This window comes from Manacus vitellinus, unplaced genomic scaffold, assembly GCF_001715985.3.
Source record: "Manacus vitellinus isolate BGI_N305 unplaced genomic scaffold, ASM171598v3 scaffold_9_pilon, whole genome shotgun sequence".
Taxonomy (NCBI): Eukaryota; Metazoa; Chordata; class Aves; order Passeriformes; family Pipridae; genus Manacus; species Manacus vitellinus.
In genome coordinates this window covers 13,102,559-13,128,534 of record NW_021940917.1, presented here as the reverse complement: position 1 = coordinate 13,128,534, position 25,976 = coordinate 13,102,559, and the positions used below count along the sequence as shown (strand labels likewise).

Here is a 25,976-nt window from a genome sequence, read left to right as displayed (position 1 = left end):
TGGTCCAGCTATTTTTGTTGCTTTAAGTCACCTGGTTGAGTTGCTGCTTGTTTTCCTTCCCCTGAACGTGGCCTGTCCGATGAATCCCCGGAAGGTGGTGTTGTGTAATGGAAACATCTCCCATCTTCTTCACACTGACTGTACACACAAAGTTCTGGTCTACTTTCACTGTATCTGCTGAGGATGCTCTCCCTAGAGATCACTGTGTAGATTTCACAGGGTCAGAGCGTGGCGGAGGGTGAAGGCGCCTCTGGAGATCACCTAGTCCAACTGCTCAAAGCAGGTTCAAGGCCTTGTCTGGTTGGGTTTTGAGTGTCTCTAAGGATATCTCTAAGACTCCACACCCTTTCTCAGCGACCTGTACCTGACAGAGGCACAATCTTTGACCGCTCTCACAGCCAAAAAGTTCCTTCTTACAGTTAATGGGCTGATCAAGCTCAGGCTGATGGGCCTGTGGTTCCCCAGATCCTCTGTCTTGCCCTTTTTGAAGATATGGGTGACATTTGTGTTCTTACAGTCCTCAGGGACATCGACCCTTTGCCATGAGCTTTCAAAGAAAACCAAGAATGACCTTGCAACAACACAGGTCATCTTCCTCAGCTCCTGTGGGTCCATTGTCAGGCCTTTGTGCATGTCCACAGTCTGTTTAAATGTTCCCTGACCTGATCCTCCTCCACCAGCTGTAAGTCTTCCTTGTTTTGGGCTTTCTACATCTCTCAGGGACCGAGGGTGCCTGAAAGCTGATCTTAGCTGTAAAGACTGAGGTGAAGAAGGCATTCCATGGCTCAGTCTTTCCAGTGTCCTTTCTCACCAACTCTACAATCCTTGCTGGTTCTTCTATTGCTTCTTTGCAAGAAAACTTCCTTGTTTGTGCTTGCAACTTCTTCTTGAGAAAAAATGGAGCTGCAGTTAATATTTAGGCTTTTTGCCTTCTCTGAGCAAAATTGAAGATTTACATTTCCTTTAGGAAAGGAGCTGAAATGCTGGAGGTCTGTTGTGACACCTGCATCTTCCTGGTGCACCAGCAAGCAGCCTCCTAGGTACCAGAAGACAGGAAGGTGGCCCGGGCACTACCACTACCAGATGTTGGTGGTTGTGGGGACAGATAATCTGTTAAATGCTCATCTCCAAGATCAGTTCTTAGCAATATTTCCTCCATAGGGACAGCAGTGTATTTCATACAGCCTTACCCAAAAGCTTTCACAACCCAAGGCAAGGAATGCTTAAAACGAGAAGGAACAGCATGACCCTTTCAACACAAAGCTTGGATGGCTGTATTGAGGGTTTGGCTTTGATTTATTGCAGTACATTCTCTTTGGAAGATCTTGTTATAAATGAGGTGTCATCGCACAGAACAGGGACAGGGGAGAGGAGCATTTGCCTTTATGATAGACCTTCCTCTTGGGGAAGCAAGAGCTGCTAATAGGATGGGATGAGGGTAGTCCCAGACCAGTGGAGCAAAAGGACATCTTGGCAAAACCTCCACCTACTCCTCCAACAGTCTGGCAGCATGGTAATTCCCTTGGTGTTTTGAGAGATCCCCTCTAGTTTCCTTGCAGGCTGAAAACCAGTGGCTGCCTCTTCATCTGCCTAGTGGTGTGTAAGACTCATTATTTATGAATATATATAATTAGTGACTCTGTCATTAAGAGACTTGCAAGCCCTACCCTGTTGGCTTCCCTCTGGCTGCTGGTGAGTCCTCTCTGGAAGCAAAAGGCAGGTGTCTCTGAAAGTACTCCCTGCTCTGCTGGTTCTCCAGGCCATGCCTGGAGAGCGTGGGCAGAAGTCTCTGGGGGTAGGTCAATCTAAGGAGGGTGGTACAGGGTAGAAGGGGAGGGAGGGACTCTCCCTCCTGGAGGTTTGCAAGGCACAGCTGGAGAAAGCTGAAGCTGTACTGATACGTCATTTAGGATGGCCGTTCTCTGAGCCAGAGAATTGTTCACTAAACTTTGTGATAAAACTGTCCCTTACTGCTGCTTCAGATAAAAGGGAAAAGAGGAGGGTGGGAACAGGATGAGGTCTGGTGACATCACCTGGGAATAATATTTGTGTGGGGTAGAGCAAATGATGAGTGGACTGTGCTCCAACGGGCTGACTGCTCATGCCTGAGCCTGGTCCCTATTAGCATGAGAGTCTGTCTTGTCTTCCAAACCCCTTTTGGAATGAGTGTGTGCTACCTGCAGAAAACGGTGTCTTACTACAATAATTTAGCAAGAGGGATGTATTTGCCCACTCTACCATTTCTAATGAAGCCCTTCTCATTGCCTTGAAAGCTGGTGGCAAACGAGGACATATGGGATGGGATATTGAAACCTGGCCCTGGGTTTGCGCTAAAAAGTGGCACCTACAGACTAACATGACAAGTAGACACTTTTCTTGCTGCTGGCTTGCTTTGTGATCATTGCGCTCCTATTAGGGTTGCAGCCAACAGCCTTTTCTCTGCATAAGGCAAGAAGAAAGGGTGAGAAATGCATTTGGAGCGGTGTGAGGTTGAAAATTTTAAAGCTGTCTGGAAGCAAGAAGTTCCTGTGCACACTGTTTTTTCAATGACTTTCTCTTTGAGTGCTCTTACTTAACCTCAGGGGCAGGTGTGCAGTACCAGGTCTCAGGGAGAGAGATCTTTGCCCTGTAGAAGAAGCATTAGTGGCATTATTCAGAGTAAATAGAGTTATGTGATGTATTTGTGTTTGCCAAATTTGTGTGTCCCGGTCTAGCTGTGTGGTTCTGGGACTTAGCTGGCTTGGTTGATTAGTCAACTGCTAAAAGCAGCCGTTTCCCAGTGAAGGTGCTTGTATGTGAGTCTTGTTGGTGCGTCGCGTCCAGGTGATAGATGCCATCTGCAAGGGGTGTAAGAAACATTCACCTTGTTGGCCTGGTGTATGTACTGCATTGCTTCCCAGCTGTGCCTTGGTGCTGGCTAGGTAAGAGCAGAAAGTTTTGGAGCAGCCTGCTTAGCAGATGTTCTGCTGCAGAGCTTCATCAGGAAGCAAGATGCAGCAAGAATCACATCTCTCTGATCAGAAGAGGGGCCAACAGTCTCCTTAAAGCAGAGACACTGAAACCAAGTCCCTGAGCCTGAGTGAAGAATGTACAAGCCTGGTTTGGGAGCAGGCAGCAGATGCATTTCTGCTTCAACATAAATCTATTGTGGGCACAGCTGAGTGAGGAGAGGGGAAGTACTTTGTGGAGCTCTCTTGTACAGCCCGCTCCGTATGGAGCCATGTCATGAAATTTACAGTGCACGTAGCTGGTTCTTGGGCAGAAAACCGGCAGTATTTCATGATACATTAGCTGCCTTATTTAAAATAGTGTCTTTAACTGTTTCCTTTGTACAAGTCCTGGGGTATTGGGAATGGGAATGTATCCTCTGTTTCCAGTACACAGTTTGGTGTTCAGTGTAAGGCAATAATGAAGCTGACTTCATGTATGTCAGCTTCTGGATCTAAGCATTATCTAATTGCCATTAGCAGAGACAAGATAGCTGAAAGAGCTTTTTGGGTCTCTTAGAATGTATCTTCTTACTTTTTGGCATCAAGTTACATTATTCGCTTTTGGATGGGGAGGGATGAATTTTGAGAGAATAAGTGGTGTGAAAGAAAAGTGGAGGAGAGGAGGGAGATTTTAGCAGGACAGGAGAAGAATAAGATGAATGAAACTGATTTTAAGACAGTAGGAGTTAAGGGACCAGAGGAAATAATGGATCTAGGCAGATTTCGGGAAGGACACTGATTCTTACTTTGGTTTGATTTTATTACTTGGAGCTGAGTTCATGTAAAGGTTTTATTTCATGGGCTGCTGATAGAGGGCTGAGAAGAGGCTGAGTGTCTTCTGAGGAGCTTTCTAGTTGCACATCCCGTGCCACTTACCATCTACTTTTTTACATGAGGTTTAAAGTTTGAATCTCTTGTGGCACTCTCCTTGTATACTTGCAAACAGTGTTCTCAAGAGACTTGCAAGGCTGCTGTATGGGTTTTTTGGCCATAGAAACATCACTTAAAATGATATGGTTGAAAGGGAAAAGGCATTACCTGTGCAATACAAGTTTAGCATTCCAAAAGAGAAAGTAAAAAGGGAAATGGAAAGCTTTAATGGCATTTCAGATTGAAATGTTCATTGTAACTTTCAAAATCCCCCTTATTAGCATTTGCCTTCCTTTCTTTTGTCTTTTTTGACCCTGCATGCAATAGAAGGAATGAGGGGTAAGTGTATTTTTTCTCTGTTGGTCCTCCTGCTTTTCAAATTATCGCTAACTTTCAAGAGATTGAAACCTCAGAGAAGTCCTTCAGAACTGTAAATTCTCTTGATTCCCTGGCAGTAAGGATGCAGGAGGAAGAAAGTCCCAACTTGTCAAGATCACCTGAACAGCTGAAGTGCTTTTCAGGGTCTCAGGTGAGAGGCAGAGTTTTGAAACCTGCCTATAAACAATAGAAAACAGTACTTAAATGTGTTTTGGCAGACTATCATGTTACGTGCTTTCCCCAGGAGTGCACTGGCACTAGGTCTTCGGGTGTATGGCAGGATTTCAGCCTTTGTCTCCTGATGCCAGGACAGCTTTTTTGCAGGAATGTAACACAGGCCTTGTGGAGAACAGGTCGTAAAGAGAAGGGAGGCTTCATGCACAAAACTAGGGGAGCGTGAAGCAAACATAACCATTGTTAATTCATTGGCACGTGTTTCTACCCTGCTTGGAGGTATGCTGCAGAAGAAAACAGAGAACAATTGTTTGGCAAGGGACATGTACATCCACTCAATGGATGCACGCAATGCACCATTGTGCACTATGAACTGGAAGGCTCTCAGCCCAGGCACGGGGTGTTCTGAGCAGTGTGGGCATCCTGTTGTGTGTTTGGATGAGGAAAGGATGCAGGTTTGTCTCTTCAGGAGATGCTGTGCCAGATCCTGCTCTCCAGAAGAGCTTTGTCTGTCTTTCTATCATTGCAATAGTCCTGATATCAGGACCAGAGACAGGCAGTCTGTCACCCCCTTGCTTACCTGAAAGCAGACAGAGCTGGAGAGCTTTCTGTTAGAACTTACAAACTTACTTGGCCTTCTGCATTGGCTTAATTGAGTGATACTTCCCAACCTTTATGTGCCCTGCTTCCTTGACAAGACTGTAATACAGTCTTATGAGAGACCCTTCATCTAATGTGATGTTTTACAGGCAGTGATCTTGTGCTTGCACGGGATTAGTTTGAATGAAGCTTGTCAAAAAGTCTTTGAATAAAGGTGATCTTACAGCTGGTGGAGTAGGATGCCTGTTTCTGTCACTGGAGTCAGCTGCGAGCCTCCTCTCTCTACAGCCTTGAATGAGTGAAATGTTGTTAAGTGTTGCCATGGGGGACAGAAAGGGTCAAGAACTTGTGCCTCGATGAATGCATGTTGGGTGGGTGCATGCTGGGTGCTGCCAGGCCCCTGGATGCACTGTGCAAGAGGTGGAGCTGGAGAGAGAGGTGTAATTTGTCTCTGGAGTCTGGTCCCACAGGAGATGGGTGTTGGGATGGGGCAGGGGCAGCCTGGGCACAGGGAACCAACCAGCTGTCTCTGCAAACACGGAGGTGATTTCAAACCTTGTTAGCTTGAAAGACTTTCTGGTGCCAGAGATCTCAGACACCTTCCTGAGGGAGCTCCAGGTGGCCTAGCCAAGAGGAGAAATTTCTTGTGCCCACTGAGCTCATTCAGCTCCTATGAGTTCTCCAGATGGTGTTTTGTGTCACTGTGAATGCTTTTGTGCACCCATTTCCTTCCTTTACCATTATGTCATGTGATTTCTGCTTTTGAAGGTGCCACCCCTTTTGCTCACCATCACTTTCAGGATGGGGTGGTCTTCTCCCTCTACACATGCTGTTTGCAGTCCCATAGAGATGCTGAGTTCAATTTCAGGAAAATAGGGCCTACTTGTTTTAACAATGAAGCCTAAACAAGAAGGTTTAAGCTGAAATTCTGCATTAAACAAATGAACTGAAATCAAACTTTTGGCTTTCATCTACCATTATACCACTCCTAATAGTAACCCTGAACAGTGACACCTTTGAAAGGATCTATTCTGGCCAGTTAATGGTGGGAATGATGGCCACTGCTAAACAGCTTGACTTGCAGCGCAGCTCTTGGTACCTCCTGCAAGGAGGACCCAGGAAACTACAGGCCTGTCAGCCTGACCTCAGTGCCTGGCAAGGTTATGGAGCAGATCATCCTCAGTGCAATCACACAGCACCTACAGGATGGACAAGGGATCAGACCCAGCCAGCACGGGTTTAGGAGGGGCAGGTCCTGTCTGACCAACCTTATCTCTTTTCACGATCAGGTGACCTGCCTGGTGGATGAGGGGAAGGCTGTGGATGTGTCTACCTGGACTTCAGCAAAGCCTTTGACACTGTCTCCCACAGCACACTCCTGGAAAAGCTGCAGCCACGGCTTGGACAGGGGCACTCTGTGCTGGGTTAGGAACTGGCTGGAGGGCCGGGCCCAGAGAGTGGTGGGGAACGGGGCTGCATCCAGTTGGGATCCAGTCACTTGTGGTGTCCCCCAGGGATCAGTGTTGGGCCCAGTCCTGTTTAATATCTTCATTGATGATTTAGATGAGGGGATTGAGTCCATCATCAGCAAATTTGCAGACGACACCAAGCTGGGGGGGAGTGTTGATCTGCTGGAAGGCAGGAGGGCTCTGCAGAGGGACCTGGACAGGCTGGAGAGTTGGGCTGATTCCAACAGGATGAGGTTCAACAAGAACAAGTGCCAGGTCCTGCACTTTGGCCACAACAACCCCCTGCAGTGCTACAGACTGGGACAGAGTGGCTGGAGAGCAGCCAGGCAGGAAGGGACCTGGGAGTTTGGATGGACAGGAAGCTGAACACGAGCCAGAGTGTGCCCAGGGGGACAAGAAGGCCAATGGATCCTGGCCTGGATCAGGAACAGTGTGGCCAACAGGTCCAGGGAAGTGATTCTTGCCCTGTACTCAGTGCTGGTGAGGCCACACCTGGAGTGCTGTGTCCACTTCTGGGCCCCTCAGTTCAGGAAGGACATTGAGGGGCTGGAGCAGGTCCAGAGAAGAGCAACAAGGCTGGTGAAGGGACTTGAACACAAGTCCAATGAGGAGAGGCTGAGGGAGCTGGGGTTGTTTAGCCTGGAGAAGAGGAGGCTCAGGGGAGACCTCGTCACTCTCTACAACTCCCTGACAGGAGGCTGTAGCCAGGTGGGGGTTGGTCTCCTCTCCCCGGCAACTATCATTAAGACAAGAGGGCACGGCCTTAAGTTGTACCAGGGAAGGTTTAGGTTAGATATTAGGAAAAAAATTTTTACAGAAGGAGTAATCAGACATTGGGGGCTGGCCAGGAAGGTGGTGGTCCCTGAAGGTTTTTAAGATGAGACTGGATGTGGCACTTAGTGCCATGATCTGATAACCACAGTGGGGTTGGATCAAGGGTTGGACTTGATGATCTTGGAGGTCTTTTCCAATCCATTGATTCTATGATTCTCTGATTCTATATGAAACAGATTGTTCTGAAGTAGCTGTACATGATCCAGCTGCTTTGCCTTTGGATGTTAAGAATTGACATTCTGACAGTAAGTACTGCAACTGAAAATTGATTAAAATGGAGATACTGGGTGCCTTTCTAAATGGGCTAGTACAGCCAGGATGAGTGGGTGAATAGCCCTGCCACACTCCGGACATAGCAGACTTACTGCACATGAAATTACAATTATTATGTGATTACTCTGAGCTCTATGAGTCTGTCTTCTATCCAAATCAGAGCCATCTGTAGCTCTGTTGTCATTGCTAGCCTTATATCAAATCTGTCTGGGAAATGCCACTGACAGAGATTCATGCCATTCTCTCCTCCACTCCTGTGGCTGATAGAAAGTTTTACTGCTGCCTAATTGAGAACTTCTTTGATGGAGTTAAAACACATGTCCTTTGACTCTTTTGTCTCTACTAGACTTTGAAAGCAGATGATTTATATCCTCCTTGTAGCAACTTTTTCTTTGTTTGAAGCCTACTGTCATGGCTTCCCTCCTTCATCTCCACACCAAAGATTTTGGTATTTCTTAGCAGGTCACACACCTTTGATCACTGTTCCATACAACTCTACACTGAATTCTCCTCTAACTGTCTGGCACCTTCCTCTAGAGCAGTCCTCAGACTTGACGTTTTTTGTCTATTCATATTGCTACTGATGGGAAAGTACAGCATCATCCTCTCTGCACACTTGTTCTGTATCATTTCAGTCCAACTCACACCACAATTTAGTATTTCAGCATGAAGGCAGTTTGCCTCACTCCTTACCTTGTTTTCAGAACAGAGAATATGCCAAGAAGGAAAGAAAATACACGCAGAACATCCAGGTTGGAAAGTTATGAGATTGTTCAGCCTTTCCCCTTGCATAAAGTCACTGGAAAATTGTCTCCAACACTAAGCCCATTGTTGAATCAGGTGGATGGATCTTGTCTCCAAAAGAGTCAGGCATGCTGAGCCCTTGGTTTCATTTGGCATATGGGAGCCATATGCATATGGTGGCTGATTATCCTGCACTGTGCAGGGAGTTAGAAAATGAGTGACCTTCCTGGCAGTCAGCAGCAGAATGCATGAAGGTCCTGGCTCCCAAGTCTTCTGTTGTCATTATAGCTGAAGATGTGCATGTCTGTTCACAGGGGAATGAGGCAAGGTCTGTGTCATAGCTACTTCTCCTTTGCTGGAGTGACACCGTCACGCTGCCTGGCTGTGGTTCCCTGATGAGCTGACTGGGGACCTCATCACTGCCAAACACACTCCAGTTCCCTCTCATTCCAGATGGGATGTGACCCCCCTACATTTGTGCTCTGTTTAACTCACATCAGATACTTTCTATGATCTGATTCTGCTCAAGTGCCTTACGTTCGTTTTTGGTTGGGTTTTGAGATTGATTGTTGTTAGGGTTGTTTGTTTGTTTGTGTTTTCTTAATTCCCATGCTCCCCCTGAGTTAAATTTTGGCTCTGAGCAAGACAAAGCATGGATGGGACTGAAGGTGCCAGACCACAAGTAGTGAAAGAGTGTGTGCTGGAGAGATCAGCTCCTAGCAGTGGTGTGGAGCCGCACCCAAGAACTAGTATTTGTAGGAAATAAGGTTCCATCAATCTTCTGTCAGGCCTTCCCCAGGATATAAGGAAAATAACTTCCTGGTCTGCTCCTGGCACTGCCAGGGATATAAAAAATACTAAGGATTTCAAAGATGGTAGAAGGCAGAATAAAGTACTGCCAAAGTTTTGAGTTTTTGGACTATTAGGTCTGACCTTGCTGCTGTGACTCTTTTACAGACTGCTGTGCACCAGTGTAGAAGGTGCTCTCAGTTCAGTCTAGATTAGGCTACCATATGTCTGGGTTTCCTCACATATATTTCATTTTTTCCATGTGCTTATTTTGTCCATGACCAAGATAAATTAATCCAGAATTCACAAATGTCATGCATGGTGCAGGCAAATCCATAATCCTAGTGGGATGCGATAGGACAAACGGGAACATGCTGGCCTGTGGTGAAGCACATGTTCAGTCAGTTGGACTTGCATATGCCTGTTTGTTTCTGTCTGACATTTCCTAGAGAGTAGTAAATATGCCGCAGCATGGCTCTCCCAATACTGCTCCTGAGTGCTGCAGACTTCCCTAGACTTCACAACCCTTATAGGAGCTCACTTCTTTGGCAAGAGCTGAGACCTTTGCACTCATGTTTTGCAGATGAGTCACGAAAAGCTAACTCTTCATAAACGGACTCGTAAAAGAGTGAGAGGTAAAGCAGAGCAAAGTCCCTTCAGTGCTACTACATCATATTTCCGAAGGCAAGTGGTGGAACTGGCTTCTCCATCTTTAACTGCCTGCTCTTTAGAGGTCATACAAGCGTTTCAACATTCATGTCTGATAAGCATGAAAGAGCTGAGTAGGCTGTGCTTGAGTATATCAAAGTACCCCACTGGTTTTCCAGGCACCTTTTCAGATGCCAGAAAGATTTCCACCTTTTTTGAGCACTGGGCTGATAATTGCTACAGCTTTGCTTTTTTGTCTTAAAATTTCAGATCCAACTGCTGAGCCAAGGACAATATGATTGTCTTAAAAACATAAAAACAAAAAAAAGAAAAAAAGAGAAATGAAGTGTGGCAAATGAATACAAGTGGAGACAGACTTTGTCCAGGCAGAACTAACTTGTGATTTTATTACCTCATATATGTACAGATTCTGCGTCTGAGCTATCAAGCCAGGCCAGATGTTTCTTATCCTTCTGCCTCCAGCTCTAGGGAGGATTTTGCAGCTAGCAAAATGTGGCCCATGGAGTCAGCTCTGATGATGCTGTGGCCCCCCATTGCCCCCTTCCCCCAGCAGTGAGAGACCCTGTTTCTGAACATTGGGCTGATAGGCAAGGACAGGGCATGGAAAGGGTGAGATGAACATGGAAATGTGTGGCATGGCTTTGATGAGCTAATTTGATGTGAAATTAGCTGAAGTGGAGTGTGGGGGTAATCTGGGAGCCTGAAGGCCCTTGTGGAGGAGGCAGAGGCTGCTCTGCTGCAGGACTCACTCAGGATGGGAGATGCTTCAAGGTGGCCTTGGCTCCCAGAGTGAACGGTGGGAAATGCTGCAGGTGGCCTGCTCACTGCCAGGAAGCTCATTGAGTCACTGACGATTTCAGGAGTTATCGCTGCCTGGTACAGAAATGCAGCAGATAACATTATGTTGTTCTTCCAAAACAGGCACTCAGACCTACTCAGGCACAGCCATGTAGATAAGCTCAGTCCAGCTTTTCCCACCTTCTCTGTCTGGGCTGCTGCTTGGCTCTTCCTGTGTCTCACTGCAGCTGTGTTTGGAAATGGCATCCTTCATTTTTGCATTGCAGACCTGCCATGGTACTTCAGGCCACACTGGAGCTTCTTCTGGGAGCAGGAGATATACCAGAAACCGGTATCTCCTTGCTCTCATAACTTGAGGAGACCACAGAGCATTCAGAGCTGCCTTCTCTGACACCTGTGTAAGGAGACAAGCTGCTCTTTTTCCAGCTGCACCAGCACAGGTTCTCTGAGCACTGAATGGGAGATGCTGTCAAAACCATTCTTCCCCCTCTTGCCTGGCCATAAGCATTTCTTGCCCAGCTCTGCAAAAAGCTGTTTGTGGTGCTCTCTGTTCTCCTTGTTGAGAGGAAGGAGCAGAGATGCTTCTCTTCTGTCTGGTCAGTTCTCCTCCTCCATCTTCACTCCTGGAGTGTGGACAATGGCACTCAGTCAGATTGTTTCTCCCAGGTACACATATGGCGTCTCATCTACCACCATGAAGAGCGGAGGATAGTCGAGATTGCTGCAGTACCAGATAAGCAATGAATAAACCAACCTCTTCCTTAGAGGAAGGTAGAGGGCAGAGGAGGAAAAGAAGTGAGTGGAAAACCTGCTTTAACAAAAAACGAGGAAGAGACTTGTAGCTGTAGACTTGAGGCCCCTTCTGTCCTACTCTGCAAGCACAGGAGCTGAGCAAAGAGGCTGGGCCAGGCCTGCTGATGGAAGAGGGCTGCCAGTGGCCTGTGACTGGTTACTACATTGTCCTGACAGCAGTGGAAGAGGAGATTTGGGCAAACTAAATGAAGGCAGACTGCATTGGGGCCCTGCTTGGGGGATAAATGTTTCTGTAGTCCTTTTAGTACTTATACATTTGCCCATGCATTTTGTACAGGACCTGTATTTATACATTTGATGTGTTGAAGCTCTGATGGAGAACTTCTAGGTATGGTGACCTCTTTCCTTTGCAAGGATATTCTTGTAGACACCACAGCTTGCCCTGTCTAATAGTTGAGATCTGTGAGAGCCCTGACCACATTGTTTTTATTAAGAGCTGGCTGGAAATTTGTCTCTTGCTAAGGAACCACACCTTGTCTGCTGCATGGTGGGCAGTGCACGCAGGGGCTTATTTTACCTAGTGAAGATGTGAGGTTTTTCAGTTGTAAATGGTAAGGTTTCAGTATGGTTTGGTGGCACAGTGCCCTTGATTTTCTCCAGTTCAGCTTCTTGTTCAGAGCAGGACTATTATGAATAGTCATAATAGCCTGATCAAGGAGGATGTGGCTTTGTCTAACCAAGTCATGAAAGGAATTTCAGGGAGGGAGACTTATGACCGTTTTAGCAACCTCTAATGTAGAACACTCCTCCACACTCCTTCCAAACAAGATTTTCCCATGTCTGTATGCCTACTTTATTTGGGATCAGCATCTCCACTGTATCAGAAGCTGATACTGCACCTGCTCAGGCTCTTTTTCACCATATTTTTTGCAAGACCATATTATTTTCACCATATTTATCCTCTTTTATTAAGGAGCTCTTTGTTGTGTCTGCAATAGCATCAAGAGGGACATTGTTCTACTCTGATTGTTTTTTCCAGTTTTATGATATTCCCACTCATATCTTGCCCTCCTGTCCAAATTGTATTGTAGATGCTTGAAGTTCTTTCCTGTGGTAGCTGAACTTGAATTCTACAGGCTGAGATAGGAGAGAGCTGTCTTTCCTAAGCACTGTCCAAACTTGGCCATTTAACTTCTTTTATTTCCTTTATTCCTTATTCACCATTAACCTTTTACTGGTAGTCTGCATGGGATGTCAGTGTCTTGCTGTGTGTTCCTGCTCTCAGTAGGAATGGTATTGCAGTAATTGCTCCTGTGTGCTTGGTTACTTCTTTCTGCAGAAGAGCCTTGAACCTTCAGACCACACACTCTCTCCCAACTCAAGAGCAGTTTAGCTAGAAGTTCCTTACAGCCAGGTGGTTAATTTCCTTTAATAAATGTAATGATTTTTTTCCCCCGGTGTGAGTAAGCCTAACTTCTAAAGCTGTAAGGAGTGTGAAGTGTGAGAACACTGCACCTCTGGGGATGTTTGGGGAGCTAGCCAGTTGCATATAATCTCAGCTTGCTTTCTAGCTGTGAACATCCCTTTTTCCAAGATTAGCTTTCAGGATTGCTGCTTTCTTTTTCAAATAACTTCCATTTCTACGTTTTGGTTTGGGATGGGTACCTCTCACTGTACCAAAGATCCTTTGCACTTAATGTTTTCTGCAGAAGAAATTTAATCAGCTAAGAATATGGACAAATGCAGAGTTAACATAGGTAAAACATGCCAAGGCGAAAGAGAGCAATAAATATGACTGTGAAAGCAACTGGTGATCTGCCAGGACTGATTTTTTTACAGGCATTTGTTTTGTCCAAGGTGGGGTTGGTTCTGAGCTGTGTCAGTGGCTTGGGAGGAGGCAGGAAATAGGAAAGAACTTGTGTCCTAGAACTGTTCACAACCCAAATCTTCCAGTGTGACACACTATGTATGCTTTGTGTATCTTTGCATTGAGAGGTGCTTGTAGAGCTCAAGAAATACATTTTCTTAGCCTCTATTAGTCATCCCAGGAGGATGCAATACCATGCCAGCAACAAAGACATTTTAGTTTAGAATTGCTTGTTAGGTGATGATGCACTTGACTCCCTGCCCTTGAGTGCATTTGTGCTTCCCTTCAACCACTTGCCCATATAAGCGAGTGGTCTAAGGATTGCTTAACTCAAAAGCTGCTTGGTTGTGTTCTCTTGTCAGACTGGAGTATCACTGATACAGCATCACTGATAATACCATTCAGCAAATGTACATTAAAGAGATGTACACAGGGCAAAACCATGCCCTCTCCCAGTCTTTGCCCATACTCCCAGCTGATTTTGTGGGGCACTCTTTCACCCGTAACTTTCTTGCCTGATCTGCACTTCTTTTTCTTTGAGCAATAGAATCTTACTCACCGTCACCATGTGCCTTTTACTGGGTAAATCTTGTGGAAAGAGTAGGATTTAATAGTCTTAACTACCTTTTCTGACCAACACTGGTAATTTTCTATTTGAAAATAGCAGGTTGAGGGACATGATTCTCCCCATATGTTCTACTCTCATGAGACCCCACCTGGAATACTCTGTACAGTTCTGGTGTCCCCAGCATAAGAAGGACATGAAACTGTTGGAGCAAGTCCAGAGGAGGGCCACAAAGTTCATAAGGGGACTAGAGCACCTCCCCTATGAAGACAGGTTGAGAAAGCTGGGGCTGTTCAGGCTGGAGAAGATGTTATATGGAGCTCTCATAGCAGCCTTCCAGTAAATGAAGGAGGCCTACAAGAAAGCTTCCGGAGAGGGACTCTTTGTCGGGAACTGTAGTGATAGGACAAGGAGTAATGGGTTCAAACTGAAAGAGGGGGAACTTAGTTTGGATTTTAGGAAGAAATTCTTTACTAAGAAGGTGGTGAGACACTGGAACAGGCTATCCAGGGAAGTTGTGGATGCCCCAACCCTGGCAGTGTTCAAATCCAGGTTCGATAAGTTCTTGAGCAACCTGGTCTAGTGGGAGGTGTCCGTGCACATGGCAGGGGGGATGGAACTAGGTGATAATTAAGGTTCCTTCCAACCCATGATTCTGTGATTGGATGAAATCAGTTACATTAGTTTCTTTAAGCTTCACTGCTCTCTGTGGTAAGGGGTTCTTGTGTTTAGCATGCTTCGTGTGTCTCATCTAAACACCATTTAAAATGCTGTTTGTCAGAGGGCTGTAGCACAGTTATAAACCAGACATACAGAACATAATTGTCAGTAGGGAAAACATCAACAGATGACTATTTCTATGATCTGTCAAACTTATTTTTTCTGATTGTGTGAGCAAAATTTAGGCTAATTTTTGGTTCTAAAGCACCTGAGGGCTAAACAAAGACTTGTTCGCTCACCAACTTTCAGGCTTTTCTCATGCAAGATTTTGTATCTTTCATGCTTTCTGAGCTCTGTGCTGCCAGGATTCATCTCCTCTTAAACTTGCTGTCATCTGGACCTGCCCCAGTGATAGGGACTGCTGGGCATGCACAGCCCAGCTGGCTGGTGATGGTGAGAGCTGTTATTTCTTCCCTGTGCCCTCCTCTCTCCATCAGAGGTGTGCAACAGTGTGCAGAGACAGGGTATGCCAAAGGGATGAAGACCAGAAGAGAAAGCTCTGTCTGCCACTTGCTGGCTGAAGTTTGGTGTGAGCAGCCCAAAAGGTGGAGAGTGAGTCTGTGGTGGGGAGAGGGGAGTAGGGGTCTGTGAGCCTTGCCAGGCTGGCCAGTCCTCATGTCACAGGGCATTGTGTTTCTCCCCTTGCAGATGTCGTGGCATCCACGGTACCGCAGCTCTAAGTTCCGCAACGTGTATGGCAAAGCTGCCAGCAAGGAGAAGTGCTACGACTGTGTGCCCATCACCCACAGCGTCCACGACAACCACTTCTGCGCCGTGAACCCCAACTTCATTGCTGTGGTCACCGAGTGCGTGGGCGGCGGTGCCTTCCTCGTCATTCCCATCAAGCAGGTGAGCTCTGCCAGGGCGAGCTGGCTTTCAAGAGCACATCAAGAGGCTGGAGGAGGGACAGGCTTTCTAGGGATCTAGATCGCAGAGGATATTCAGTTAATGCTGCTGCCAGAATTGCAAAGTGACAGAAGAGGCACCAGTTGCCCTGGCAGGTGATTCCTGGGATGTGTGTACTTACGTGTCTTTCATTGCTGCTTGCAGATTTTTGACACCTTGCTACATTTCATAACTCATTTGCCTTTCTTGTATAATCAGCAGGAACTATGCTGTTTAGATGTTTGTGTCCTGGGAGAAACAGCACATTAAAAAGTTTTTAGTGGAGGCAGAGAGCAAAACCAGAAAGGTGCTTTGGTGGCATGGCTTCAGCTGTGACCAAAGGAGAATATGCTATGTTTTGTTTTGCCTTCTTTGTAAAAGAATGGAGACACAGTTATCAGGCAATGAAGCTCTTAAGCTTCAAACATTGATGCTGTAAAAACTTCCCTTTCAGAAACAAATCCCAGCTTTGTGAGTTTTTATGACTTAGGATCTACTGAGAGGGAGAAGTTGGCCATCTGATGTTTATTGCTTCAGAATAATTAAGCATGCACTAATGTGGATTAGTTTCAATATGAGATTATGATCTCTCTGGAATCAGGACAGAACAGATGAAAGGCAAAAGTTCAGCCTTTAATTAAAAGTTAATTGATGGTGTTATTGCAATGCCACTTTTTCAATATATATTTGCTAAGGATGAAAGCGAACTGGCTATGCTTGAAGAACGTAGCACAGTTCCTGGCCCTTCTGGACTTTGTTTATTCATTCCTTTAATGCTGGTGCTGTTCAGAGATGTCCTAGAATTAACCACTACCCTGTTTTTCTTGACTGAGTCACTTCTGCCCCCTTGACCATGGTCTATTGAGGCTGAGGAACTTGTCTTTATCACAGAAATGCATCTATAAGCAGACAGCTGTTGACTGTGGGATGTGGGGTGGGACCAAGCCCTCGAAGTGTTGGCAAAGGTGCTTGCACTGCTTACTATTAATTCTTCTGTCTTCTCACCTCTTCTCAGCTTGGCTAGTCTTTAGTAGTAATTCTTCCTTTCTTGCACCTGCTCAAATACTACACCCAGATCTGAAATATTGCATGCAGGAATCAAAGGCATGGTAGAACTAAAAGATACAGAAAAGGATAATTAAAGTATGTCAGTGAAAATGTGAAGGTGCTTTCATGTGAGGAAAGACTTTGTAGGTTAGGCCTCAATTAATCCGGGAAGAAAGGCAAATGAAGGAGGTGTATAAAACTGTGAGGAGGCTGGGAAAGTTTAAGGAGTGATTCTTCTTGATTTGTTTGGTAAAGGGGATTCTGGAGACCAGGGAACAAACCGTTAGCAGCAAACATAAATGCTGCTGCAGTTCAGATGTGGAGCTCAGTGTTGTGGATGCTGATGTGCCTGGAAGAATTAAGGGGTTCAAAACAGAGTAATGGAGATGAGTCAGTCCCTTGAGGGTTGACCTTTGGTGATGAGTCAGGGAAATGATGTGCTTCACGCAGTCATATTCCAAAACCTGTTCCTGACCCATGTTGGGGAGGAAAGCATCCTCAGCCACTCACAGAAAGGGGCTCTCTGAGTTGGGACTTGTGATACCAGTAACTTTTTTGGTATGATACACTTCCAAACTGGTGCCATTTGGTGCAAAGTAGCAGCTTTTAACTTGTGCTCCTCGTGGGGTTCTTTTTGTGAATGCCACTTTCTGTGACGTAACCCATGCAGACAGCACCCTGGCCATTTGGCTTGGGCCCTTGGCTGCCAGGACACCAAAGCCAGCCTGTTCTGGAGACACATGTCTGGGACAGTATTGACTGTGACTGCAGTTACTTTTGACTGGATTCACAGGAAGTAGGCACATCCCAAGCACGCCATAGTGTGGAGGAAAATCCCAAGAGCCAGGACATCACACATTTAGTCAAAGCAGGAAATGGTAGCCAGGACAAGGAAGGCTGCACTTTCTGGGGAGGTTGAACAACCTGTTTAGGGAGCTGCTTTTATCCCTGCAAGGTTTTTTTTTATTTCATTTTGCATGTGCTGCTACTGGAGGGGCTGCCTGCCTAAGGATGTGCTTGAATGAAGGCTCGGCTTTGCTCTGTTTAACTGTGCCTTCTTGCTTGTTTGTTGTGCTGCTCTCCTGCTGAGTCATGGATTCCAAGCTCTCTCATCTCTCCTTGAATAAATACCACTTCTTGCCTTCTGCACCGTTCTTCCTTTCTGAGAGCTTGGAGGTGAGGTAGGGTTGGGAACAGCGGAGGTTATGTAGAGAATGAGTTCTTTGCTGGAGATACCCTCCTTTCAGGAGGCCTTTGCATTCCACGGGAAGAGAAATTAACTGCATATTTGCCACCACTTTGAAAATGGCCTGTTGCAGGATGTGCCAGGTATGTCCTGGTGAATATGATCCATTGAAGCCAGTGGGGTGGAATGGCAACACATCTCCCCAGGGAGGGAAGCAGCTGTGGCCACAGGTGCCCAGAACAAACTGAATGACTGTAAATCTTGTAAGTCCGAGGAGGCACAAACTCAGTGACTGTAACTGGGATGTGAGATGCTTTCCCACAGTGTGGCCTGGGTGTAGATTGGTGTCTGACACACATGAGCTGGGGAGATGCATGCAGAATATGCCGAAGCAGGATCTTGACTCAGAGGGGAATTTTGTGGCCTTTCTTTGAAAGATGAAGGTCTGCTTTTTTACTTCTCAGTAGCTTAATGGTTGCACATTTTCCCAACACTGTTACCCCACTCCATATCACTCCCTCAAAATTCTGTTAGGTTTTTTAGACTTCCCTCAGGGCAGGTCTTCATTCTGTTTAAGAACATCTGCACCCTGGCCTTGACAAGAAGATACCACGCAGGCACAGTGACCTTCAAACCCAGGACTGGATGTGCTGTGACGAAGAGGAGGATGAGGAAGAGGGGGTCCCAGAGCCCCCTGCCTCGATTTCCAGAGGGGCTTGCCAGGGGGAGGTGCTAGGAGGTGGATAAATCTGGGATTGGATGGGTTAACATCTTAAATTGTAGAACCCCGTGGACATGGGAGACGTGTCAATATGTATTCCTGTGGGCCTCAGGCCTGAAATTAAAGGACCTACCCTCTTTATCTTATCTTATACACTAAGCTGGCTCGGAGTCCCGTTTTTCTGTGGTCTCTTAAGGCAACCAAACTTGGTTGAGGCTGCATCTGTCTCTTCCTTTGCAGCATAAAAAAGTAAGAAAACCTTGCAGGATGTCAGGCAGAATGGGCTTAGGGCAGCCTGGGAGTCTCCAGAACAGAGTGAGGAGCAGACAGGGAGCCAGCTTTGGGAGGGGTCAGAGTTCTCTTAAAGATCAAGGGATCCCTGTGGATCTGGCTGTCCAGCCCTATTAGTTGTCAGCTTGAAACCAAGCTCTGAAGCCTACAAAAGGGCACTGTGGGTGGGGGAACACTGCTTATTAAAGGCCTTTTATCTCTCTTCTGCCTTCCCAAATCTCTCTGCACTGTCGCTGTTCTAAAAGAGAATTGTTTTAGACTGTAGTCTAAAAAAGCAGTCTTTTACATTTCAAAGCCCTCTGGATGTTCGGTTTAAAGCAGGTTAGTCCCAGTTTATGCAACAAACTTTCCAGTGAAGCCGGAATAGTTACACATCATGTCCTGTTCTGCATTCAAAATTGCAAACCCCCCAAATTTTCAAAAGCTGGAAAAATTACATCTTATCCACAGCCTGGTTAGGGCCAGCAGTGATTCCCCTCTGCTGTGCACTCCTAAGGCCCACTTCTGGAGAGATGTTGAGAATACATCAACAGAAGTGTCTGCCTTCTAGGAGACCACACATTTGCAATCACTTTGGTTTATGATTCTTCCAGGTGGGAAGCAGTAAGCAGGTGAGCATCACCAGCTTGCCATCATGTCTCTCTGCTTAGATGTCTGACTTTTGCTTGTGAACAGATCCCTGAGATGCAAGGTGGGTCATGGAGCTCCCCACACTTCTTGTGCTCCTGACAGGGAGAAACAAGCGGTGCTTGAATGTTAATAAAATCCCTGCGCCCCTCCTAACATATAAGTATTCCGACTTGACTTTCTAGCAGAGACCGTTCCTGCAGTGTGGGTTTATCCAGCACAACACAGCCCCCATGTGGCACAAGGCCCTCAATACTCCTTAGGGCACTTTGCAGGATTTTTACCAGCGCAGATCCACCTGAACATGGTGGTTTTTTTTTTTTCCGAGAGTCCAAAATTCTGATTTGTTCTGGTGAATGACTGGATTTGAACACCAGCAGAGAGAAATAGATAGCTTGTTGAAAGGAAAAGCTCCATTTGAAATTTCTGTCACAAATATGAGGCTAAAAATAAAACCTAAAAAATTTTTTCCTGCTCATAAGAAATGTCTTCTGAAGGAGATTCTGATGTTGTTTGTCTCCCCCTCACAAGATCTTTAGAAAAATGTCAAAGGTTCAACTCATTCATAGATGTTTCTCCTCCAAGGTTTTATTTTGGTGTCTGAACTTAAAAGTGTTTTCTAATGTGCTTGTATGCATGCATAGAGGTTTCTTGACAGCAGCATGTACTTAGGAAGACCTGAGCACTCTTTCCTTTCTTTATTGTGGTATCATCAAGACTTGACTAGCAGGGACAGAAAAAACCATTCTCAACAGACAGAGAGCACCCAGGGTATTTGGAGCATAACAAGCAGAAACAAGTTTCTTGCTGGAGCTGCCTTGGATCTTCCTTGAAAATGTCTGGTAATTCCATGGCTCACCTTAGGTTTGATTATATTTTTTTCTTCCAGACAGGCAAGCTTGACCCGCATTATCCCAAAGTATGTGGGCACAAAGGAAATGTTCTGGACATCAAATGGAACCCATTCAATGACTTTGTAATAGCTTCATGTTCAGAAGATAGCACAGTAAGTTTACCACCTTCTGCTCTGCATTACTACCTGGCTAATGTGCTTCTTGGGGGAAGAAGTTAAAAACAAACCAAAAGGTCCATGGATGAGATGTGAAAGCATATATATAGTTATTTAAGAAATCAGGTAAGAGTAAAATTCCTTTTTTCTCTTGAGTTCAGAGCTGTGTGATCCCTTCCAGATGATACACCAAATCAATGTAATAAGGAAGATCTTTTGTGGGGGCTTGTTTTTATGTGTTTGCATAAGAAAAACAGAATATGAATTTAAAATGGAATGACTATTCAAGTTTCATTGCAATGAAACTCTGTCTTTACTTTGGAATAAAAGCTGTTCCATAATCTGGAACACCTATTTCAGATTAATGCCCTGCAGAAAAAATTTGAGTTTATTCCTGCACTCAGTTATTCTGTAAAATCATGCTTTTGCTGAAGTTAGTATGATTAAGATGCAGTCATACATAGGAATAGAAATATTCAATTTGTGTTTGTAAGGGGCAGTTTAGCCCATATCTACCCACTGAAAGGTCGTTTTCAAGAGGTCTTGTCAGAAGTGTGATGTTGACTTCTGTGATAGTGAGGACATCTGCCTAACTACTGTGTGTTTTCCCAGAGATCCCATATCTGTTTTCTCCCACTGGGTATGTTCACACTTTGTCACACAGCATCAGGGAGATTTCTCCTGCCATTTCCTCAAGCCCTGGCTTGGTTCACATCCTCTGCCATCTTAGTTCTGACAAAAAATCACTTTCAAATCTAGGTTTTTTGTATTGTCTTTTCTGTTTGTGACCCGCCTTTGCTTGTTTGGATACTTTGGTGTCTTTTAAAGGCCTCTCGGTTTCTGGACTAATAGCAAAGATTTTATTTTGCCTTACAGCCTGTATGCCAGCTTTTCCTGCTGTCTCAGGCAGCATGGCACATCATGGCTTACTTCTGGAAGCAAAGCACCACCTTGGCCTCTCTTTTGAGCCTCATATGAGGAATGAACACAAGCTTCAAAATATCCTGCTGCAGTTACAGAATCACAGAATCACAGAACCATTTGTGTTGAAAGGGAGGTTGGGTGGTCTCTACCCCCACCTCCTGCACAGGTCTGTGAAGCTGAGTCTTGAAAATCTCCACGGATGGAGATTTCACCACCTCTCTAGGCAACTGCTCCCATGGGGAATCTTTTTCCTTATATGCAGTGTAGTTAATGACTGTTGTATCCTGTCCTCCTACCCTGCACTTCAAGACAGGGCCAGGCTCTATTTTCTCAGTAGTCTTGTTGAGGATTGAAGGCTTGTATTAGTTTGCCCTGAAGCTGCCTCTTCTCTGGGCTGAATAAGCCCATCTCCCTCAGCTTCTCCTCACAGAGCAAGTGCTGCAGACTCCTGAGCATCCTGGTGGCCTCCACTGGACTCACAAGTTTATCAGCATCCTTCTTGCACTGGGAGGGGCAAAACTGGATGCAATATCCCAACCATTCTTTAATAATTGCTGAGTAAAGGGGAAAATCACTTCCCTTGATCTTGTGGCTATATTTCTGTTGTTCCAGACCAGGATGTTGCCAGCTTTCATCCCTGATGTGGCATACTGCTGAGTTATACTTATTCTGTCGCCCACTGGGACCCAGGGTCTGTGCAGAAGACTGCTCTGTGACAGCTTTCTTTTCCAGTTTCCTGCTGAAACTTAACAATGGATCATTCTTCAGACTAAAGAATGAAAACACTGAGCTTGTCACTGGTCTCAGCACCAAAAGTTTTTCTAAGAAGTCAGTTTGTTTGTGACTGTACTCTGCTTTTTGTTATTACTCTCCCATCATGAGGAACCAGGAAGTGGTATCTCAGGAGTCCCCTGCACGGTGACACAGTGTAAAGATACCTCTTCCCTCCCTGCTAAGTAGTGAGGACGTCAGGCTGTGTTTCTTAGTGTGACTGTCTTTCCTATTACCTGGTAACTCGACCTGTGGAAGTCACTTAGTCCAGGCCCAGCTCAAAGAAGGCCAGTTAAATTGGGATGCTCCAAGCCTTTCAGATGAGTTGAGAAGATTTCTAAGGCTACAGATCCCATATCTTCACTAGGCCCTTCTTCCAGCTGTTGAGTACCCTTCGGGGAAAAGTAGGATGCATCTGATCTCCAGTGATTGCCATATTGCCATATGGATATTAGAGCCAAAGCCTTCCTTGCAATCTGTTGTTAAAGGCCCGATGCTCTCTTCCATCTCTGAACATTAGCATAAGCCACTGTTCTGGCTTATGTGCAAGGATGCATCTAATTGCTTACTGGGCTGGGTCTGCCTCAAATGTTTGAGGAAGGCCACAAGCTTCTGCAAAGATGATGGAAATTTCCCTACACCCACGTTCCTCAGAGGTTTCTTGACCATTAACCAGCCTTTCTGGAGCTTGCCTTGGTGGTATTACAGCTGTCTTTTGTGGTGCATAGCTGGAGCATGTAGAGTGGTACTTTTGGGCATGGGAGGGAATGGGTAGTCTCCATGAACACCGAGTGCCCTTTCCAGTCTGCACTGCTGCAGGCTTAGGGCTGAGGCCAATGCAAATGGCCAGGGGCTGAGAGTTTGAGCTCATCCTCTTACCCCTTCTGTTCTTTTTGGCAAATCATCAGGCATGTATGAATTCAGCTTGCTGAAGGTCTTCTGCCCTCTGTTTAGAGGGGCAACTCTGTGCCTTTTACTTTACTTCATCAGGTTTTCTTCAAGATGTAGAAAGGCAGACAGCTTGTGGATTGTTCATGCTTAGTCTGCAGGCCTGGGTCCAAGACCTGCTTCTTCTGCATACTAAAGAACTGGCAATTTCTGCCACTTGATGCATCCTGAGATTCCAGGCAGAGACTTTTCTCTGCTTTTATTACCTGCCATTTCTTTGCATGAGGAATGAATGGTTCGTTCTAGGCAGTTCTTCTCAGCATTAACACAACCTATTTTTCTCTTTACTACTTTCTCAACCCCCTTCCTTTAAGTGATAACTGTTGAAGCTGTAAAGTGTGATGTTTTCTCTAGCTGCTGTGGAAGTTCATGTGGAGACTACTGGACCCTACAGTCCTGAAGTTTCTGATGGGCCTGATTCTTCAGTGGAATAAACACTGTTGAGAAGAGTGCTTATGATGTTTCCCAGCAGGTCCCAGAATTTGTGCCTCTCCTTATTTGAGAGGAGTAATCCTTATCAGCTGAACAGTGGGAGACTTGGCAGGTGTGGCTAATTTCCACGAACTATGCTTTAAAGAGTATTTCCCTTTTGTTTCAGGCTAAGAGCCAGAAGAATTATGAGAAGCATAGACATTTTCGTTGAGCCAAAGGATCTATTAACGTACTAAATATTGGTATTTCTAGAGTTCGTGTGAGACTCATTTTACCTGCATAGGTTCAGCTGCTGTTGCAGGTTTCCTCTGTTGTCTTCCTCCACCACAGGAGAACAGATCATTTTTGTCTTTTTGTAGGATCTTTCTAGAAGATCACAGAGCTGTAGGTAGACCTGTTATGAGACAGCACACTCCCAGTGTTGAGTGACTACAGTGTGGTGTTGCCCAGCCTCTCTGCTCAGGGCACCTGTCTTGTGGCCACCTGGTGGTGTTGTGTTCTGTGTACTTTGATAAATGTCTGTGTCATTTGCAAAGCATTCAGCAATAGGACATTTTTCTGTGGGACAAACATGACTATAGCTGTCATCTGATCAGAGGAGTTCTCAGTTCTTTTACCATGTTGCGCTGAATGGATCCTCAGGACCAGGATGAAGAGGAACCAGAGAGCAAGAGGAGATTGAGCTTGAAACAATGCTGTAATATCATAGAATCATAGAATTACAGTATCTTTTGGGACTCAGATTTGCTTGCTCCTGCTCAAAGTTAGGAGGCAAGGTCTGCAACGCTTGCAGTTTACTTCTTCCCCTTAGGAACAGCTTTTTCATAATTATGCTGACAGCTTGGCCAGGTCTAAGGGTTGGATTGCTAAATTTAAAAAAAACCTGGTAGGACTGCTGGCTAAAGATAGAAGGTAAAGAGGAGTCTTTGGGTCCACAGAAAAGTAAAGATACAAATTTAAAGGACTGGTGTTCAATAAAGCCAGGACCATTCCTATTCACTACAGTGGTAACAATAATACCAAGGCAGTAATAGTTATTGGTAAGTTCCAACAGCTCTTTACTCAGGAATCTCACAAACACCCATCCTGTGCCATTCAGGTTAAAATATGGGACATCCCCAACCAGTTGTTAAAAAGAAACATCACCAGTCCGAAGAAAGAACTTCTTGGGCATGCTGGAAGAGTGATCCTCATTGAATGGCACCCCACGGCTGATAACATCCTCTTCAGCTCTGGCTATGACTACAAGGTGGGTCTGTGCTTTGTGGAGCTCTCCTCCTGAGACACCCTGTTTGGCAGAGTGTTTTGAACTTTGTTTTAATTTCAAGTTGTAAGATGATACTAAAGAGTTCAGAAGCTTTCTTTATGGGGAAATTCCGTGGCGACCCCAAAGGCAAAACGGCATTGCTACAAGTTCAAAAGGACTTGCTAACTTTCTTCTGATGAATTTCAGTCTACTCTGCCTTTGTTATTTACTGAATTGAATACAGTATGCAATGTTATGCACTTTTGTTTGGATTTATTGTTGTGCTAGTGCAAATATCTGCACTGATGTTGGCTATTTTTGTGTAAAAAATGTGGTTGCAAAGGAAATTAAAATCTTGGACATTCGTAGCCAACACTGATATATTGCTGTAAGTACCAGGAATTATTTTAAGTGATGGAGAACAATCACTTATGATGGTAAGACCTACACATGTGGACAAAAAAAGAGGAAGAAGTGAATAGAGTGCAAAAAATTATAGTGGGTCAGGCACCAAAAGGCTGATATTTTTTTTTGTTCCTTTGCTCCAGATAATGATCTGGAACCTGGATGTCAAGGAGGCTGTCATCTCAGAGCCAGTGAAGGTTCTTGACGCTCACGCGGATGTGGTCCTCTCCATGTCATTCAACACAGACGGCAGTCTCCTTGCCACAGCCTGCAGGGACAGAAAGATACGTGTGATAGACCCTCGTGCAGGAGCAGTCCTACAAGTAAGTTGGATTCAGAGGTTTGTGGTCCAGCTGATCTCATCTCTTGGAGTGTTTCCTCTCCTGGGTAGATTCATTGCCATAAAAGATCTGTACCCTGCATTGCCCAAGGCAATGGTACTATTGCCTTCTACTTTCCATGGAACACTCAACTGCCATTGTTGAAAACAAGGCTTTTGCATCTTGCTACCATGTTCCTTGCTCCCTGAAACCCTTCTTGAAGTGCACTGTTTTCTTAGCTACTTCGTGCAGCCCTATGTGGGATACCATGGGAGGGCTTGCAGAGATCAGGTGGACAAATGTACACAAGTGTACATTTATCCCAATGCCAGCCTTGTTGTTGTTGCCTGGGCTTTTGTCATGGTTTGAGATAGCCCCAAAATCCAATTCCCTAGCTCTATTCCCCCTCCCACATCTCAACTTAATGTGAGATGGGTTTTTCCAGACAAAACACACCAGACTCAAAGTGGGGGAAAGGGAAATATATTACAATGACTGTACAAATAAATACTACATCACATTATACACACGATGACAACTATCTCTACCATGACATATGTATTTACAATGATCAGATCTCTTCTCCCCTCCAAATAAAAGTCCAGGAGGGAAAGAAGGACAGATCCCTTCCAGTCCTTAAGCAGCAGCATCTTCTGAGGCAGCAGTCTGTC

At 45.4% G+C, this 25,976-nt stretch overlaps 1 protein-coding gene across 1 annotated transcript in view; it reads left to right on the top strand.

The window, feature by feature from the left end:
- The first annotated feature begins 15,108 nt into the window (after positions 1-15,108).
- CORO2A (coronin 2A) overlaps positions 15,109-25,976 on the top strand; it is a 22,807-nt gene continuing 11,939 nt past the window's right edge. The window contains exons 1-4 of the mRNA XM_008923318.2: positions 15,109-15,342; positions 20,140-20,256; positions 24,434-24,583; positions 25,129-25,308. Of these exons, the coding sequence (XP_008921566.2) occupies positions 15,109-15,342; positions 20,140-20,256; positions 24,434-24,583; positions 25,129-25,308 (681 nt within the window). The remainder of the gene's footprint in view (positions 15,343-20,139; positions 20,257-24,433; positions 24,584-25,128; positions 25,309-25,976) is intronic.